Genomic DNA, 21,907 nt, shown 5'->3' with positions numbered 1-21,907 from the left:
TACTGATTTGAAAATAGTCAGAGGTAAGATCTAGCATTATCATATATCTCCTGGAATTTATTTTTGTCATGTATCTCGTGGAATTTATATGTCTAATTATCTCCTGTATGATCAATAACAGTTACACTGGATGCTTTGATATATTATTTAATTTTCTATAATCTATAGCAAACTGCCACACTTTACTTTCTGTAGGGGTAAATTGTTCTTTTTTTGACATAATATGACTGGTCTTGCAAATGGACTACTATAAGGCACAATTATTTTATTTTTTTAACAATTCTTTATTGTGCTGTTCAAGTATGGCTTCCTTTATTTTATCATACGTGTAGGGCTTAGCCCTACAGGGTAAATTATCTCCTTCGTCAACCGAGTGGTTTTACACCGGAGTCAGCCCTGCTTGGTTACTGAAAAGATCTGCAAAGTCTCTTACCAATTCTTGGATTTTCTCCTTTTCATCCTCTTTCAGGATTTTGAAAAAAATCACTTCAAGCTGCACTGGCTCTTGTTTAGATGCACCTAGGTATCAAATTTCATAGCCCTGGGTCTATTAGCTTACGCACAGCTCAAATGAAAGACACACACACACAGATAGATATGTTCTTTTATTATATGTAGAGATAAGTACAGAAACAGACTCATTGATGAACACTTGGTCGAGTGTATTCAAATGGCAGCCACTACCTACTTTCCCTACATTAAAAAACTTGTTGATGACAAAAAAAAAAAAAAAAAAAAAAAAAAAAAAGAGTTCCATCCTTCTCATTAAAGTTAGTAAATCTGATAAAAAAATCTGTTATTATATTTACTATTTATTATTACTGCACTTCAGTAGTACTTAAAAATGGTATGGTACCTCAGAAGCTTCATGAGTTTGTTGACCACTGGATTAATCCATTTTACATTAACTCCTGTGGGGAAAAAAGTTCAATTTATGAACATTTTGGATGATAAATGCCCTTCACAAATGAATTCAGTTTGTGAACTGAGATTTTGTTGCACCTGAAAATGCATTTAAAGTTAATGTAATCAAATATCACTCACTAAAATGGGTTTGTTCAAAACTTTCTATACATGATCAAATTGTTGGTCACTCTTCAGATCCATGTTTTTTACTTAGCTGTTATTGTGGCTGCAAAAAAGTAGAGTACAACATCCGTAATCAGGACTCGTCGGGACTTCGACGATTCCGAATTGGGGTTTTTTTCTGGATTATAGATCATCAATTTAAATCTGGTAAGATGGCATGCAGAACTTATACAATTAAAAATATGATACCGTAATTTATGAAATGAAAAGCAATTATGATCTAAAGGGAATCAAAATTTACAGGGGGGAAAAAAGCAGCTTAATATTTATTTACTTTATTAAACATTTCTTTCAATGTAAGTTGTTTAAGTTCCTTCATTTTTTGTGCTAATAGTTTCTCTTTAATTCTATAAACAGACATAATTTCTTGTTCATTTACAAAGTTTCACTGTTCAAATCCTGTAATTGCTGTGTCGAGAATATCAACTAACTTGTCAATCGAAATTTTTCCGTTTTCAATAACTTCTCTGTCACTTTCTTCACTATCAGATGCGTGCATGGGTAAATGCTTTACATGCACGTGTAGCAGATGCACACATTAAACGCGCATGCGTAAACACTTTACACACATGTGTAAGTTTGTGGCTTTGAGATCCGGATTATAGATCATTCCGGATAATGGATGTCTGGATTATGGACTTTATACTGTTTAAATATAGCAAGTTGTGGCTGTCCATAATCAGACAGTATTTGGTTCATCGTACTTCGATATTCATGTATTCAAAGGGAAAAAAATAGTTTTATTTCTATCATTCTTTGAAATACTACATTATAAGTACATTATATGCACTACATGCCTGTGTTTTTCTACTATTTTTTAATTAGACTAAAATATTATAATATGAGTAATCCCTTAATGTGTATGAGAATATTAATACAGTCAAAAGTCGTTAATTCGGACACCCATAATCCGGACCTCAAAGCTAAAAACTTTCTGCGCATGCACCGCATTGGCACATGAGCACAGGCGTTTTACGCGTGCACATAAGACCTTGACTACTGCGCATATGCGTGTGCGCAAGTGCAGAATACGTTTTTGCCTGCACGTTTAATGTATAACGGACGGTGTAAGCTAAAATTATCTAATTATCTATTTCAGTTAATGTTAATGATTGCGTTGTTCCTTAATCTTCGAATTGGATCCGCTTATTATTTTTTGCAGACTGTAAGAGGAATTTTATAAAAGTAAACTTGAACTTTCGATTATGTCAAATAGAATTTCCGATGCTGGAACTTCCAAAGGATCTACAAAAGGAAAGTATGTTTCGATGTCCAACAAACAAAAAGTGGAATTGCTGCAAAAAATGGATAAAGACATGAAGAATGTGACAGAGAGGTTAGCGAAAATGAAAAAATTTCAATTGACAAGTTAGTCGGTATTCTCGGCACAGCAATTAACGGGACTTGAACAGCGGAACTTTGTAACTGAACAAGAAGTTATGTCTGTTTATAGAATTAAAGAGAAAGTATTATCACATAAAACGAAGCAACTTAAACAACTTACATTGAAAGAAATGTTTAATAAAGTAAACAAATAAATATTAAGCTTTTTTTTTGTAAATTTTGATACCCTTTAGATCATAATTGTTCTTTATTTCATAAATTACGGTTTCATATTTTTAATTTTAGAATTTCTGCATGCCATCTTACGAGATTTAAACTGATGATCTATAATCCGTAAAAATCGATAATCCAGAATCGCCGAAGTCCCGACGAGTCCGTATTAACGACTTTTGACTGTAATCGCTTAATATATCAAAATTTGTTATTCTGTATCAGAGAAAGAAAATACTGTAGCGTTCAGTTCAATGTATTTTGCATGTTTTAGTAGTACCGTATGTGATATCATGTACAGAATTTTTATTATTAATGTATTTAAGTTAATAATATTTCACTGTTTGTTAAATAAATAGATTGTGTTAAGCACTGTACACATAAATGTCATATTTAATATAGCTTTATTTTTATCTGCATATATTTGAGATATATCTTAAAATACATTATTTATGATCTGGGAGCATTATAATATCACAGTTTTAAATGCATACTTTTGAAATTCATAAGCTGCATTTAAAATCAGTAAATATCTAATAGTAAATATTCAATGCAAACCATTAGATAAGGATTGTTATTACAGTCACAAACTTAGTAATATGTAATACTCTCTGTTTAGTAGTAAATTAAGAAAACTCTCTATGGTTTTATAAAATTTATAATAGAAGACTAATAAAATGTTATTTTATAGCAAACCTTTTATATTGTAGCAAAACTGTTTCACCAAGCATCCATTAGCTTTAGGAAATTTTGTATGGAGTCTGAAAGCTTACCTGTTGATTTACATATTGTGTTTAGTGATATTTTACAAGGTGCAGGTATGTGTTTTACTGTTTTCTTTTATTGGTTTACTACTGTATTATTTAACTTGCTAAGAATATTTTTAAAAAATTATGCAGTTAGATTATGTAAATCTATAAGAATTTAATAAACATGCATTGATAAAAGTGTTAAGAAGTATATTTATAAATACACTCTTTTGCAAAAAAAATTGAAGCACCAAGAAGGATTTTGGTGATTGTGATGAAATTTGGTATGCAAAAACATCGTGATTGAACATGCAAATGATCAAAGTTTCAAGACATATGAACAGGAATTGCGATCATAGCGCACATTTATAGTGCGCAATTTGCAAAGTATAAAACCAGTAACAGAGGCGGAAAATTAATTTTTTTTGTTGCTGCCTTTGTAATTCGGTAAAGAAGCAGCTAAAGATGCCATTATGACGATATCGAAGACCTCGCAGACAACTAAACGACTTCGAACGTGATCGCATTGTAGAGTTGCGTGAAGCTGGGTGGTCATACCGAGCAATAGGCCACCACCTGCAGCGTACAGACACTGCTGTGCAAAGATGTTGGCAGCAATGGATGCTAAAGGAAGTTGCCGACAAAAGGAAGGCTCTGAAAGACCAAGCAGCAGAAATGCGAGGCAAGATAGGATGATTGTTCGGCAGGCCCAAACCGCCTCAACGATATCATCGTCGACTATTCAACACACTATAGCCAAATTTACACCTCTCATTATACCATCCACCATATCACTATGCTTGTCTCTGAGGTGGGGTTATGCTGACAGAGGCCTTTTAGACATTTGCCTTTGACCCCACAACATCGGTTGAGTGGAGTGGCGGAGTTGTCTGGAGTGGTGTCGCAGCCGATCATCATGGCTGCCATCAGACTGGCATTGTATAGTGTTCAGTGATGAATGCCGCTTCATTCTTGAAGCAGATGACCACCGTATTCCTGTCTGGAGAGGACGGGGCCTTTGTTTTACAAAGGCGTGCAGCCACAACCCAGTGTTATCTTTAATCATTCTCCACACATCTTTAACAGCTCAGTGGTGTGTTGATACCATTCTGTGGCCAGTTGCATTATCCTTCGTGGCACATCATCCTGGGGCCATTTTCCAACAAGAAAATGCCAGGCCACATACCGCTCATATATCTCTGGACTGTCTCCGTGCGGTTGATACTCTTTCTTGACCAGCAAGGTCACCAGACCTTTCACCAATCGAGCATGTCTGGGACACAGTAGGCCGCTAGATTCGGGCACCACAAATACCGCAGATATGGAGCAACAACTGATAAATGCCTGGCATAGTGTGTCGAAGGATGACATTAGGAACCTCTGCCACTCCTTGCCTCGATGAATCCAAGCATACATTGTCTCCAGGGGCGGTTTGACCAACTACTAATTTCAACACTCAGTGGGGAATTGGGAGCTGTGAACAGGTTCTATGACCTTGATTTTTTAATCATTTTATTATCTGTGTATGAGCTATACACATATTCAATTTCTTCAAAAACAACCACTTCCTTCATGGTGCTTTGATTTTTTTTCAAAAGCGTGTATATAAATTTTTAATAAATGGCATATTCCATAAAGATAGCTTATATTATCAAAGCTTTCAGTGCAGTTGATAAATCTTATTAATTGAAATATCAAGCAAGATGATATTCACATATTTTTAATGTAAACATTACCTTTCATTCACAGATTTTTAAAATTAAACTTTATGGTGATAGAAGCTTTAAATAGCTCTTAAATTAGTGTTAAATAATATCTTTTGAGTATCACATTTAATTCTTTTAGTTTTATACACTTTTAACAGCAGTTTAGTTTTGAAGAATTGGAGAATTCTGAAAAAGGAGATACTTTCAATGTCTTAAAATGTGGTAACATTTAGCATTGTTTGAATTTTGTACCTCTTTTGAAATCAAGAAAGGCCAGAAAATTAGCTTTAATATCTAAAGCATCTTAGTGATGTAAAGCATGGCATTACTTTTTAAATAAACGTATACTTTTCTGTTGCAGTCATGCCGTCAGCCTTTGCAGTCTTCTTTTAATCACGTTTTCAACTTTGTTCAATTAGCATCAATATGTTCTACATTTATGGGTCTTTGAATTCTTCAGTGGGTATTCGTTTTACTTTTAATGTAATAACACTAACAAAAGAGTCTGTTTATTCACATATTTAATTTTTTGATGAATATTAAATTTTATATTGAGTGCAGTAATTCATGTAGTCAGTTCTGTATAGCTTGGTACTATTATTTGACACAGGAGAAATGCCAGATAGACATTTATAAATTTTAAATTATACATTCCTGCATTATGTTTGATTATTTGCATATTCAAACTGATTGTTATTGTGAAAAAATATGTTTATTACTGTAAAATTGCTTAAGCTAATTATGAAAAATAATATTTTTATAATGCAGGCTAATTATAAACTAAATTCTGATTTCAAAATGCTGTAAAGTAAGAAGCACTGATCAAAATGACCTGAATTTTGATCTCAGTATGCATGGAACAATGGAATTGTTTTTGCAAACAAAAAATATACTTCCAAAATTTATCTGTAGATGGTACTCTTCTTGGTAAACATGGGAACTTTGTTTCCTGAACGGGAAAAATTTGCTGTTAGGTTACACATGAAATTAATTAGTATTTGCACATTAATTGATTTCATGTGTTAAGTTCCCATTGTTCTGTATCTGAGCATTTTGTCACGACTTTTTTATTCAAGGATCATGCTCTGCTTGTGAAGCATTTTCTACTTGAATAGTGATCATGCATTAACTGCACTTAGCAAGTTCCAGGCATTCAAAGGGCTTGGCTTTGGTCCTTAAGTATGGGCTCAGGTCCAGTGTTGTGGAGAATGAAAGAGAATTTAAGTTCTGTGGTCCAAATTCTGCAAGCAGCCTACAGAAAGTGATTCTCAAATTCATAGGCGAGACCCTGGCAGAAGAAGAAAAGCAGTCACTTTGATGTCAGTGGAAGATGTGATAGCAGCATTGTAGGAAAGGATGAGCAGTGATGTGGGAAGCTGCAATTCAGGGAGGATTGCACAGTTGTTAGACATGCCGGTCAACATGGTTCATAAAATTTTATGAAACATTCCTTAATGTTATTCATACAAAATTACACATGTTGGGAGTTGCTTTCTGCTAATCTGCTATAACGAGAAGCTTCAACCCCATAATTTCTTGCTCAGAGGAAATGAGCAATGTATTTTCATGGAATATTTTGGGAAGAAGTGAAACCCATTTCCATCTCGAAGGGGCTGTCTATATGCTTAATTACAGAATATGAGTGAATGAGAATCCATTCCCATTGAAATCAGTGCCTCTTCATTCAGTAAAAATGACTGTGGTGAATGAACTCACTAATCATGCTATAGAAATGATCCTATGAAGAAAATCGCTGTGATATGAGTTTATGGCAGTGTTTATCGTTGAACCATTCTTTTTCGTAGAGATAAATCTTGTGGGTCCTGTTAGCTGTTTTATCACTGGCAAATAGTATGAATCTTTTTTATGCAACCACATCATTCTGACACTTCAACAGTGTGAGCCATACAGATAACTAAATTTTTATGCAATTTGGTACTCCTCTGCACTTTGCAATACCAGTGAAACAGCTAATTATCATCCGTTTTAAAAATGACAGGATTGTTAGCCGTAATTGCCCAGTTGCCATATTCAATTGATCTTAATCCTTATTACTTCTGGGTTTGGAGGCACTTAAAAAATGTTATGAATGGTTGTCAGATTGCGAACTTGGCTAATTCAAAGGCATGCATTACATGCAATGTCCAAGGCATTATCTCTGATACATACTCCAATCTGTCGTGTAAGATACTATTTTGGGTTTTCAGCTTGCAGCAGAATATGATGGACAGTATGTTGAACATTTCTTGCATCAGTTGTAGTTACTTGTATTATGACTTACTTTCCGTAATGCTTCCATGAATTCTTAAATCATGCAAGGTTAATTAAATTGTCTTTTTCCTCTAGCTGATTATTGTTTCCCTTCGGTTAACATCATTCCCATGTTTGTTGAGTTCAACGTCACCTGTCAAAATCTTTGGAAAGTATTATTTTTCTTTGTGCAATTCTTTTGCTTCTTATATATTCAGATTATTCTGATAGATATTTCTTAATTTAAAACATTTTGAAATTGGAATTTCAATTATGATATCATCATCCTGTATATACAAAATATAAAATTTTTGCTGTAGTTTTCAGTAAGTATATTGCAAATTTTAAGACATATTATTCATTTTTCTGTATATTTCACTATTTATATCAAAAAATAAATTTCTACTGTGTTTTAATTAATTAACATTAAAATTATATTATTATCTTAGCATAAAAAACAATTTTCAGAAATCAGAATCAATTTTAAGGTAAATGCTTGGTACTTTAGCGCAACCACCTTAGTAGAAGTGGCTAAATTTTGAGAGTGTTCCAAAATACTAGAAACCATGCGCATAACAATTCTTTAGTTTTAACAAGCAGCGCCACTATCTTTATACATTTTCTTTTTGCTATATTCCAAGCTGCAATGATTTTTATAGATAGTATTTTTTGTTTTAAATTCAGTTTTAACCCCTTAATTGCTGCGGGCGTATATATACGCCTTGCTCTGCTGATGCATTAACTGCTCCGGGCATATATATGTACCCTTCCAAAATAGTATCATTTGCTTTGCGCTGCTACCCGTAAAATTATTCGCAAACCTTTGAATTGCAACACCACAAGGACCTTGACAAAGTATGCGAAGGAGGATACTATTTCAGAAAAGTGTGTGGAGAAATTGGAAAAATTGATGTGTCTAAAGCGGTGAAAGTAATGACTGCGAGGTATTGGCTGGTGTTGTTTGAGTAAAACGTATTTTTTTTTTTTTATTCTGTGTCCTCCATTTTCATTTACTTTTCAGTTCTGGTAATAAAGAAAGATATAACGGATGTTTCAAACCCATTTATCTTTTTTGAATTATCGTTTTGTAGACGAGTATATGAACCAACACCTTGCAAATGAAAAATCAAGAACAAAATTGTTACATTCAACCAATTCAGAAGAAATATATGTTTTTTCAGGCATACTTATTTCACAAGGTATAACACTGAAACCTGATATTACACTTTACTGGTCTAAAAATGAATTGATCGAAACTCCATTTTAGGGATCTTTTTATTATAAAAACATCATTTTTATTATACTTACATCTTTTTATTATAATTTTACCCAAAACATTAAATTTTGTGCATTTATTTTTTTCTTTTATTCTTTATTTTAAAATTATTTTTATTCTTTTATTCTTTATTTTGTAAAAGTAAACAGTTTTAGAAAGTAAAACTTGCACTTATTTCCCCTCTAATAAATCGCATAACTACGCGCACCTGTGTGAAAAACCTTGGCACTGGGAAATGAATCTTGTACGTTTTCCGCGGCAGTTAAGGGGTTAAAATATGCACTTTTGAGATTTGTCTGCAATGGAAGTAATTGTAAAATTTCTGCAGAAATACAGTATTTTGCTTGAAAATCAGGAAAGGGAACAAATGCTTTGAATCTAGTTTTAAAGCAATTATTACAAATATTTCATCAGAACTAAAGAAACAAAATCCCATTTTTAACCCCTTAATGATTGAATAATTTTTTAAGAAAATGGTCATAAAAGTGCCTATTTTTTATTGAAGAAAATTGTATAAAAGTAAGTGTATGTATAATATATGCATTCATTGCATTCATTTTTAATTTTTGATTTTTTTTAAGCTTGAAATTTAAAAAAAAAAAAAAAAAAAAAATAGGAAAAGCAGGAAATTCAGGGTCATTGTGCCTGAATTTTGGTTTTCCAGTAAGCCAAGAAAATTTAAGAAATATGTGTTTTGAACATTAGAAGAGAATTTTATTAAACTTATGCAAAATATAAACAAAGATTAGTAGTTTTTTCGTATGTGATAAATTTCGAAGAATGAGATGCAAATGCCCAACATACCAATTGGGACAGCAGTACCGAGTTTTCTTCCTTCATCTCTTATTGTTTTCATCTCTTTTAGAAAAACAAATTTTGCATTTTCTTGATGGTTGCCGTTTCTTATCAGTTGGGGGTATCTGTCTAATAAAATATCTTCCAATCAAACGGTTTGGATTATCCTCCAAGCTTGGCCGGCCTCTTTTTGGAATGGTGTCTGATGACTGATACGCTTCAATAAGTCCATCTATTAAAGATAAATGAAGCATCAAATGGGATTTTTTCCCACCTTGTTTTTTTGTAAATAAGGTACATGTTCAAAATAGTTTGATCTAACAAATAAAAAAATATTTTCTTATAATATTTCTTTTCTCTTTTTTCTAGCAATAGAGTAATCTCCAAGATATTGGTCTATAATATCTACTGCTCCCATATTTTTATTGTAATCTGTGACAATTGTAGGTTTTTTGACAACTTTATTATGACACTGTACATCTACCATGTCATTTGTATGGACTATAGATAGCATGGTAACAGCTTTCTTATCTTTCCACTTCATGGCAAGAACTTAACTTCGATGAAAAGCAACATTTTAACCGTTTGCAATTCTCTTTTTTAAGAATTCTTGAAGCATTTCTTTCTGGTTTATTTTACAGTTCCATAAGTGTCTGTTTCAAATTTTAAAAGCATGTCTGCCAAACCTGGTGAAGTATAAAAATTCTCTGTTATCAGACAATATCCTTGTTTTAGCAGGAGCTTTATAAGTGACATCACAACTTGAGTTGATTGTGGCAGATCTTTACATTTTTCATCAAAAACTGTACCTATTCCAGTATATATAATTTGTGACCATGTATACTCTGAACTTGATTCACATAACAAATATGATTTTACTCCAAAACGGGATCTCTTTTTTGGCATATATTGTCGCCATCCTAAACGACCTTTGAAGAGCATGAAGTTTCATCAATTACAATAACATCCAGGAGTTACAGCTCTTTAAAACAATTCATTCAGTTGCTCTAACACAGATTTATGACTTTGAATTTGGATGTGTGTTAAAATAAAAAGTTTCATTATCTACAAAATGCAGAAATTTGTGTATTTTGTAAAATCTGGTATTGTGCTTTTGAAAAAGGTGTTGAAATTGAATTGTTTTGCTCCAATAAATTTTTGTGTCTGGTTTTCTCACAATACCTTGTAAAATAACTATACTGAGAAATTTAAGAATTTCTTTTTTTGTGACATGTATCCAAGGTTTTCTATTTTTGTATAAGCATAATTCTGTAGAATTTTGATGTTGTTTGGCATATCTATTTGTTTCTGAAATGATGAGATCCATTAAATTGTCATTTACAAAATGCTCAAAATGTTGTAAGACACCAGAACCAGGGCCAGATTACCAATTAGGCACAGTAGGCACGTGCCTAGGGCCTACGAAGGCCAAAGGTCTTAGGGCTTTGAAAAAAAATATATTGAAATAAAAATACCCCAAAAACTTATAAACATTTTTATATTATTATATAGTGAAGGTCAAAATAATATATGTAAATACAAATACACAAAAAATACGAATACAAAACGTTTGGTTTACTAAGTAGATCCTAAAATAACTCCTTTTTCGGGATTTTGACACAGCGAATTCGTGTATTATATCTTCAAAATTAATGCCGCGAGCGACATCACTTTCAATACACAGAAGGCCCAGTGACGAAGTTCTCTCTTGACCCATAGTTGAACGCATAAAATTTTTTATAAGCTTCAACTTGGAGAATGATCTTTCTCCTTTTGCATTCGAACCCAATATCGAAAGGTATATGCGCAATGCAATATTAACGTTTGGGAAACTTGACACAAGTTTATCCTTTATTTGTAATTTGATGAGATCTGTTATAGAGGTGGTTTTGGGGTACAAATTTGAAAAAATCAAATACTCATCAACAAAGTTTTCTTCTAAGTCAGACGGATACATTTTTACCAGAGCTTGAGCCTTAACCTTGATAATGTCCTCGGTCAGTGTATTATCCATAAGAAAACTAAATGTGTCATAAAGGCTGGTATACGCAGTGCGTCTCTTTGTCATTTCAGCGCAAAGCACATCCAGAACAATAAATAAAACATTAATCTTAAAGGAATCTTTGGCACTGCGAGAGGGAGTCTCATCTGGCCCTTCATCGAACTGTCGTTTTCTCTTACGAACTCTAGTTTCGGATTCTTTAAATTCTGAATCTGGTGCAAGGGCTTTTGCCTTAAGATAATAGCTATTATACATGTCCTCAGTTCTGCAGTGAGATAAATATTGAATTAAACTGTCGTAAAGTCGCACCATCATGTTAAACTCGATGCCAGGTTCTTGAAGAGATTTATTTACAATATCGACGTGTTTTAGTAGATCTTCCCAAATGACTGTGAGTAATACCATCTCCAAAGTATTCATTTGATGGATTAAGGTTTGTGCCTCAATCACTGTTGTAGGTTTCATACCTTCACTAGTTGAAATATTTGTAAGAATACCACGTATATCATCATAATGGGCACATAATGTTTTTACAGCCTCATAACGTGCTGACCATCTGGTCTCTGAAAGTCTTTTTACAGAAATTTTACTTCCCAAAGACCTTAGTTTAGACCATCTTTGAGGGGACGCTGCAAAGAAATTGTAGAGCGATTGCAAAATTTCAAAAAATTTTACAGCTTCTAAGCAGCTTTCTGCCGCCGCTGTGCCAACTAGATTAAGACTATGAGCTCCACATGGTACCCAAGTGGCTGCGCTGTTGATTTCCCTAAATCTAGTTTGTACTCCCGAATACACTCCGCTCATATTAGCCGCATTGTCATAAGACTGACATCTGCAAAATTTTGGGTCTATTCCCTGATTTTCTAAAACTGAAATTAGAGTGTCAAAAAGATACTTGGCATCATGTTTTTCTATTTTAACAAACATCAAAAATCTTTCATATATATCTCCAGTTTTTGAGACATATCTAATAACTATGGAGAGTTGATCCGTATGGCTAACGTCAGGTGTAGAATCCACAGTGATTCCATAATACTTGGCTTCTTTGATTTCTGTAACTATTTTTTCCAATACTTTTGACCCCAGTAAAATTATTAGTTCTTCATACGTTGTGGAGGATAAATATGATACTTTTCTGCGGCCTGGATTACCGTATCTTCTCACATGTTCTTCTAGAAACGGATCAAATTTGGCTAAGAGATCGATACACCCAAGAAAATTGCCATTACTAGGATCACCATGTATTTCATTATCGCCTCTAAACGCTAGTCCCCTTTCGGCCAAAAACTTAATTACTTCCACTACTCTTCTTAAAACCGTTGTCCAATATGTGCTTTCTTTTTCCTTGACAATATCAAACGTCTCATCAATTTTTCTAGTTTGTTGGTAGTTCACTAAAGCAGAAATAGATGCAAAATGTTCTTTTGACACTTCATGACTTGAAATTCTCGAATGTGCATTTTTCCAGTCATTAAAGCCTGTAAGGAATTGGTTACACAGGTTTGGATTTCCAGGTAGGTCCGCTTTGAACAAAATACATTTATAACAAAAAAACTTGCCAGTAGATTCGGAAAATATCAACCAGTCCCTTTTTATAATATCATTGTTGTTCAGTTTTCTGAAAAAATAATCTTGTGATGGACATCTCATTATTTCGCCAAATTTAGTGGCGTATAACTTAAAATTTATATCCAATTTCTGCACAGGGTGATTACGAGAGAAGTAATCGATAAGATCTGCGCTTATGGTTGTCCACCGTGCTGGATCAGAACTGAAAATACTTGAGGCTGATGTTGTTGGTAGTGATTCAGGAACCACCTGCTTGGAAGCGTCGTTAAAATTTCGTAAACCCCCGTCAGCCTCGTCTTCTGTGACATTCTCAGTTTTATTGGTTGAACATTCTTGCGAATCCCAACAAGCCTCAGCTTCTTTAGGTCTAACCTCGATCGAGGAAATATCTACCGCATCTGCATTATCTTCTGTCTCCTTAGAAATGTTAACATATTTCAATAAAGAACCTTTAATTTTACTAAGCGACTCACTCACTTTCTCTTTCTTTTTGCGTTTTTCATGTCCACTTTGGTGTTTTCTTTTATATCCATCAGACATTTTTCGCTAAAAAAAAAATATTTAAAAAAAGCTTTTATAAATTGCGCTTAAAAGTTTAAAATAATTTTTTAACTTTCTGATATACCATAATAAAAGCGATGGGCACGCACAAACTAAAATTTAAACTTGTTTTCTCCTTCTTCTCGTCACCTTTAAATATACATTTTAGTTTGCGCCCGTCGCTTTTATTATGCTATCAGAAAGCTAAAAAGTTATTTTAAATTTGTTAAGTAATGCATTTTAAACTTGTAAAAACGAAACCCGGATTTACGAGTATGGATTAAAATTAAGCTATTCCAAAGGTGATTTGGACTGTACTATTTCTACGACTACTACTGGAGATTTTTTACAGTAGTATGGCCAAACCACCCCATAGTAGGCCTACTCAAAGTTCCTTGCATTTTGCTGCATTCTACGGCGGACTATTATACTAATAAGAAGTGATAAAATGAAAATTCTATTATTTATAATGGAATGAAGCAATATTCCAGAATCAAAAACTAGGTTGAAATAAGTAGAGTATAAAAACAACTTTCCTTTACTTACCTTACTTATAATAAATTTAACTTCCAGTTTTTAAACTAAAGATTGACTTGGGGTTGAGCGTGATTAAATACAAGCACAGGCATACACGCTCTATCGTAGTGTTTACATATTAACTTATTACACAACTGAGCTACTAAAACAAAAGACCTTAGCAGCAGGGAAAAACCTCTCGATCGCACGCAAGCATTTGGTAGTGGGCATGGAAACGTGGCCAACTGTGTCAAACGCATGTGCCCGTCCGAGAGGTTTTCCCGGCGGCTAATGTCTTGTCATGTTCATGTACTAAAACCCTGGAATTCTGCATGGAATTTGGTAGATATAAAAGTTGCATTGTTGCAGATAAACTCAATTCTGGAATTATGGCTATTGAAAATGGCTCTATGAAAAATAAAAACATTAAAATCCCAAAATAAAATAATGTTATTTTACCGCATCATCACATTTTCGGATTTATATCTACAACAAAATTATTACTTAATATTAGCGGTCAATTTCAGTTAAAAAATGTTTATTATTTCGGGGCCTACGCTGCTGGAGTGCCTAGGGCCTACGACACCCTTAATCCGGCCCTGACCAGAACTTGGATTGAAATTTTTTATTTACCTTTGGTGCTCTTCAAAACTTAAAATGTGGGGGTGCATGATCTACTAAAGTAGACACAATTTTAGCTCATGCTCGTCCAGGCAACAGATCAATCATCACTGCTCTCAGATTCACTAATTTAACTTTTGTAAAAATCAGTTACTTCATAATCACTTTCAGATCCATTTATGTTAAAATCTGAATCCAATTCACTGTCTGATTCTGACTCCATAATGTACAGAATATTAAAAAATAAATATATTTTACACAGAACAGAAACCGCATATATTCACAATGAGACTACGTAACTGGGCTAATGATAAGATTACAAAATAAATATCATAAATACACGTTTGATTAGTGCTGACATCTAGTTTGAAGTAAACTATCTGTAATTGCATAAAAGGTATTATTTTGGTACTGCCATCTGGTGTGTAAAATGAGAAATAAAACTTTTTCTGGGCAAAAGAAATGAATAGGTTATAGCACGTTGCTTTTGAACTCTCCAATCTGGAAATATCATGGCACAAGAAATAAAGGGTGAAACTTCATCCTGTCATTTTGACAGGAGTGAGAAGTAAGGGTTTAAGTGGGTTTATTGATTGACAATTGGAATAAATGCCTAATTAAAATGTAAAATACATGTGTACTTATTTGTAAGTTTGTAAAACCTATTTTTTTGCAATTATAAATCATCATTCTTTTTCTTCTGCAAAAGCTCACCAAACTGCGTCAAGGTGATGCCTAATTAAAATGTAAAATACATGTGTACTAATTTGTAAGTTTGTAAAACCTTTTTTTTTTTTTTTTTTTTTTTTTCAATTATAAATCATCATTATTTTTCTTCTGCAAAAGCTCACTAAACCGCGTCAAGGTGGTTATGCTAAGGAAGTACCAAAAAGTTTATTGAGAAAAGTGGCAGATATTTTTTATATCCTTGTATAGTTAAATTTTTACTGTTTCATTATTAAATAAAACTAAAATAATAATTATAACTTAAACATTGATATAAATTGGCCCCCATGCTAAATCGCCAAAGCTTGCAAACTGAATTGCTCAGTCTATAGCATACAAATTTGAAATGTTGCTAAAGGCAAATGTTCTGGCTGCTTTAACAAGGAAGTACCAGGAAAATTAATATATGCAGAGGGTAGGTTCTTGTTGGTTCTAAGTTCTCATAAGGTCTTATGTGAATTAATGAATTAAATCTGCCGAAAAAATTGTATTTTCACATTATTTATTTATGTATTTTTTAATTTTAGGGCATATTCATGACATTCTTCCATATTTTCTACAGCATGCTAAACAAATTTTTCCTCATCTGGAGTGTATGGAGGAACTGAAACAAATAAGTGATTTAAGGCAGCCAGCAAATTGGTAAACATGATTTAATTTTTTTAAATAACTTTTTGTGGAACTTAATGTTTTATGTATTTTCTGTTGAGAAATTATGAATTATTAATTTTTAGTGCTTTGTTTCTTAGTATTTTAAATATATCTCTTCTCATGGACCAATGAAATATTTCCGGTTGTCAAAATTCTTTTTACTGATTGCAGACTGAATTGAATTTAATGTACGTTGCACAAAAAAAAGGGGGTCAGTTCTATATTTTCTGTTCTACTAGGCCAATTGACAAAATTTAAATTGAGTTTTTCATGTCTCAAAAGCGCGACTTGGGATATATATTAGATTTATATATAGCATTGTTCTAACATAGGTACTTCGAAAATAAATCGGGCTTTTTCTGAAATAACATACCAATTTTTTCCATATTTCAATTCTACGATTCAAATTATGCCTAAATATTAAATTTTTCAAAATTTGGTATGAAATTTAAGGAGAAATTCAAAAATTTATCTTGGCGCAATTTTTTTCAGTTTGCGCCAAAAATAATTCACTTGGTGAACTTGTTAATATATGGATACCTATTTTCCTTTCCCTTCCATTATGCCAGACATTGTGCATGAGTGGAAAAAAGTGACATCATTCCTACTTTCAAAAAATTTTAACAAAGTATGTAAACCGCATTTGATGTTTTATCGCTTTCAACAAAAATGTCAAATTTCAAAACCCTCCGATATGTAAATTCACATATATCTTCGAAAATTTTGAATAAAAGACTGTAATATTTTGCAGGTATGATTAGAAATATGTCTCTTTAAGACGATGGTAATTTTAAGACGATGTCTCTTTAAGATGACGACAAAATGTTTTTGAAAAATTTATAAAATTATTTAAAAATATAAATTTAAAAAATAAGTCATAAAAAAATGGGTGAATTTTATTTGGAATGAATCTGAATTTTGAAATGTGACAGGAAGAATCAAATAAATTAAATAAAAGAAGAGAGGTTAATAAATATATACCAAGCACTGAGGAGCTAAAATTCTGAGAGCTAATTTTTTAAAAACTACTCTTAAGATTTTTACAAAACTTGGTAGTTTAGTGTAATTTGAACCCTAGAATTGAAATATGGAAAAAAAATTGGCATGTCATTTAAAAAAAAGTCTGATTTTGTGTCAAAATACCTTTATTAGAACAATGCTGTATATAAATCTAATACATATCCTAAGTTGTGCTTTCGAAACATGAAAAACGCAAGTTGAATTTCGTCAATCGGCCCAGTAAAACGGGAGATATAGAATTGACCTCCCCCCCCCGCAGCGTACATACATTCATACAGCATATCGCACTAAAACATGTTTGTCAGCTGATCTTAATATACTGTATTAAATGAAAATCTCTCTTACTTTAAGACTCAGAAAATAAAACTGCAAAATATACTTGTAACTAAATTGTATAAAACTGTGTGAGTAATTTGTACATATCTGGATTGAAGAGTGAAAATTATCTGCTCATATGATCTTATTATATTTTTGTTATATATAATTATGTATTCATTTGTTATTATATAACCGCTCTTCTATGAACACAAACACCGGCTAGCTCTGAAAGTATTTATTAAGAGAGCACAGGAACAGTTGCTAAGAAAATATACATCAGTAGAGAACATATACTGAAATGGAACAACTAACATTTAGAATTAACATTTAAAACTAATTTTAGAATTGCAGAGACATATTAGTGAATGATAACCTATCCTCATTGCAGCTGGATGTCGACTGACTGTAAGTTGTTCTCATTGCCACTCAATATCGTTTGATAAACTAGCTCGGTTGCATCCAAATAGGTCTGTTATATCCTCCCCCTCAGATTTTGTAGATGTCTCAGCAAGAAGTCAGGAACTGACATTTGTCTACATCGGGCAGTAGGTGGAGAATAAGATGGATGGGCTCGAGGTTTGATAAGTAATAGGTTTAGATTCAGAAACATCGTTTGAAATAGATACTTCGGTGGGTATTACACGTCTTGGGTGTCTTCTTTTTTTTCCCAAGGGAGCCACTGGAGTTACATGACCTGAAGTCTGAAACTAATTTTGCTCTTGATATAGTTTCAAGGCTGAAACAAGATATTTGCCGAGAATTTTTTTCTGGTTCGTTGGGATCGGCATTATCAAAATTCACTGGAGATCTCGTAGTCACTATTACATAGGGACCATCTCGCTTAAGCATGAATTTACTGATTTTCTTTAGTGAGTCTTTGCTGATTGGGTGGAGATTCCAGACTTTATCACCAGTAGAAAATTTCGGACTTTACTGTAATTTCTTATCAGCTATTAACGCTTCTGTTTATCGGGGTGTAACTGAACTCTTTCTTGTATCTGTTGTGCAGTTCTCACTAAACATTTCAAATATGAAGTAATTTCTGGAACAAAATTATCATTCTCAATTACAGCTTTTATATCACGTTTTAGATCATCCAAGGTTAGCAACACTTGTGCAAATTGGAGAAATGCAGCAGATTATACAGTTGAGTCACATTTGGCTGTGTTTTAAAGCAAATATTATGAATGGCAGTTTATCCTTCCATGTTTGATGGTCATTACTTACAAGTATTGCTAAGTGAGGTGTTAGATCTGTGTTCTTTCTTTCATTTGGGGTATAGACAGGAGTAGGACTTTGATCAGTGTTCAAGATATAGCATGGTTGTTGCATGAGAACACTTGTAAACTGAGCACCATTATCATCTATGATTTTCCTGGTAATCTGAATCAAAAGACGACTTCTTCCAAGAGAGTCATGGCACGTTCTGTTACAATTATATGTTTCTATATGATATTGTTTTACTATCAATTACTCATACATTTTATTGAATGCAATATATTTAAATTCAATTATTTTAAATGAAAATTATTTTATTAATGAAATATAAGACATTTTATATACAGAAAGCTTTATTTTTATGCTGTATGCTATAGGTATCCTGGAGCTCGTTCGATACATAGAAAACTAATATTCCATGCTGGTCCAACAAACAGTGGTAAGACATACAGAGCTCTAGAAAGGTTTATTGAAGTTAAGAGTGGAGTTTATTGTGGCCCTCTGAAGCTTTTATCTGTAGAAGTTTTCAACAAAACAAATGAAAGAGTATGTATAACGCTGCATGTATTTTATGCTATTGATTATATTGAGAGTTGATATATTATTTAGAGAATTGTAGTATAATATATTACTTAAATGTGATATAAATTTTGCCTGTTATTTTTATTCATGTTGACAAGATAGTGGAAGACAATTTTTTTTAAACAGCTTTACTCTTTAAATTACTCTTTTTCTAATTTGGTTAATGCAGTGATCAAAAAGCAATTTATTTGATGATTTTTTGCATTATTGGTGTAATTTTGTAACACATCTTTAGAATATCACTGAGTTTTTGTATGCAGTTTTGATTGAATATTTTTTCTGCAGTTTATATGTGTTGGTTTTTAATAATTTTGAAAAGTAAATTTTATCAATTTTTGAACATCATAATTTTTATTCTTAAAACTAAATTTGAATTTAATGCTTGGAAGTAAAGTTTGAATTTTATTCATGTTTTTCTTTAGATGTTTTCAGTGATGATAATCAGAAGTGCTGATGTATGATTATCCTTTTATGTCCTCTATTGTTGGTTTAAGTTTATCGACTAACTCCTGTAGGGTATTTAAATGAGGTTGCATATTTCCATTTTCCTCAATTTTCAACAGTGGCGGCTCGTAATAAGCACTGTGGAACTGCAGCACCCCCTATTCCACTTATTATTATTTTTAATATTTAATATAGTGTGCCCTTTAGTCTTTAATTCTTTCTTTATACTTTTACAATACATAATCCTTAAGCTTAATGTCAGTAGCCATCCCCTAGTATATGAAAAAGGTACGAAAGTTTTTGTTTGGAAGTGCGCACTTCACAGTTCCAGCGACGTGGTGTTTGGCTGTTCTGTGCATGAGCACACAGAAAGCAGTACGCAAGCCAAGGGAGCGAGAAGAGCATTGTTGCTCCTGCAGTTCCGAAATTCTGGCGTGTTTTTGGAAACGTGATTTCTTTTTACTGCACACGTGTGGTATTCCTCCTCAAGGTGGATATTCATCATACGAACCATAAACAGAGTTCATGAAAATTTGCAACCTTTAAAAAATTGTGTTGCTGAAATTCAATCAACATCAAATGCAGACCAATCTGTTGCAAAAGCAACAGGAATTTTAAAATATCTAAATAATGATAATTTCAAGTGTTGGTTAGAGCTTTTTTTATCAGATTATGCCTCATGTTGAAATAATACACAACTAAATGCAATCCAGAGAAATTAGTGTGTTTAAAGTTAATGAATATATAACAAATTTCAAAACTGCTATTTTAGAATTAAGAAACTCAAAGTACTGTGAGAATTTTTCAAAGACACTGATGGCAGAAACTAAGGAAATATGTGACTTTATACTATGTATTGATATAATGCACAAATATTTTTCCACTAAACACTTAGCAGCTGCCAAATTGTTTAACAGAAATGTTTTGCTAGTTTTAGAAATGAACATCCTGTAGAAGGAATAGTACTGACCACTGAAGCATATCCAATGATTGACAAAGAAAAACTTGAAACTGAAATAAAAGTATTCTATTGTAGGTCTGATATCCATAAATACTGCATATTAAAATTGAGCTACTGAAATTTATCTTCGAAAATAATCTAGATGATGTTCTTAGCGAAATTACGAAACTAATAAAAATTGTCTTGAGAGTTCCCATGACTACATCAGAGGCAGAACGCTGCTTTTCAATATGGGGGGGGGAAGAGAAAACTTTTTTAAGAAGCACTAGGATTTCTGAAAGACTAAATGCCCTTACATTGCTTTCAATAAAGAAAAATTTTCTCAGTTGTCATCCAGAGATCAAAGATAAAATTATTCATCTTTTCACGCAAATTAAAACAAGAAGAATGGATTTCATTTTTAAATGACTAGATAAAAGCTTGAACTGCAACAATTTAGGTTAAAGTAATTAAGAAATGTTTAATTTTTTCCTTGTAAGATTTCATAAAGTTTCAAAATAAAATTTCTTTTTATATGTGTTTGTTTCCTTTTACACAATTTTAAAATAAAGGTTAAATTTTTTTTGGACTGCACCCCTACTAATTTTAGCTACGAGCCGCCACTGATTCTCAAACTGTAAAGCTTTCGTAAAAGAAATAGTTTACTTGAGAGATTAGACCTTTTGTATACTTGCCTGAGTTTTTCCCAGATGGCTTTAGCAGTAGTTTCATTTTTAATGTGAATTATTTGGCTGTCTTTGATAAATAAATTAATCATCGCATGGCATTGCCGATCACGTTTATTCCACTGTTCTGTAATAGGGCTTGGAGGTACATCTTCGATTACATTGTAAAGATTCTCCTTTATTAGTAGCATTTGCATTTCCATGCTGAATAATTACTGGAATTCAGTTATTCTATTTGATTTTATTTGACTTAAATACAGTTTTTTTTATTGATTTATACTATGATTTTTCATTCAGTCTCATAATCTTTTGTTGTAAATATTTCTACAACAAATCATCGAAGTAAGGAAAAGAACAATTTCTTACCTTGTAGTCTCGGTAGTGCCTAGGAACATCATAGTTTTTTGTGTAATCTATAAGGAGGTTGTACACGAAAATTGCAAACAAACACATTTATTTTACACATTCATTAAAATATTCATAATATGTATATTAATATCATAATATTATATTCATAATATGTATTTATTAGATTCATTAGGATTTTCATAATGTGTATATCAAGAGAGCATTTAATAATTAGTCGTTATGAAAGAGTTTTAACACAGTCCTTACATGAAGGAGGGAAGAAAGGAAAAGGAAGTCACTCAGTTAA

At 32.5% G+C, this 21,907-nt stretch overlaps 1 protein-coding gene across 3 annotated transcripts in view; it reads left to right on the top strand.

The window, feature by feature from the left end:
- The window catches only part of Suv3 (Suv3 RNA helicase), a 142,693-nt gene that overhangs the window by 37,305 nt on the left and 83,481 nt on the right, over window positions 1-21,907 (top strand). For 2 of the 3 annotated variants that reach the window (XM_035363099.2, XM_035363091.2), the window contains exons 3-5: window positions 3,354-3,461; window positions 15,921-16,035; window positions 18,978-19,146. In XM_035363099.2, coding sequence (XP_035218990.2) covers window positions 3,354-3,461; window positions 15,921-16,035; window positions 18,978-19,146 — 392 coding nt within the window. The remainder of the gene's footprint in view (window positions 1-3,353; window positions 3,462-15,920; window positions 16,036-18,977; window positions 19,147-21,907) is intronic. The other variant, XM_035363109.2, reaches the window with a different exon arrangement.

The sequence above is a fragment of the Stegodyphus dumicola genome, chromosome 4 (genome assembly GCF_044657685.1).
Source record: "Stegodyphus dumicola isolate Sdum_Otavi_A_Nest chromosome 4, ASM4465768v1".
Lineage (NCBI taxonomy): Eukaryota > Metazoa > Arthropoda > Arachnida > Araneae > Eresidae > Stegodyphus > Stegodyphus dumicola.
Note: the sequence above shows the minus strand (reverse complement) of the source record. Positions and strands in the feature narration are given on the sequence as shown.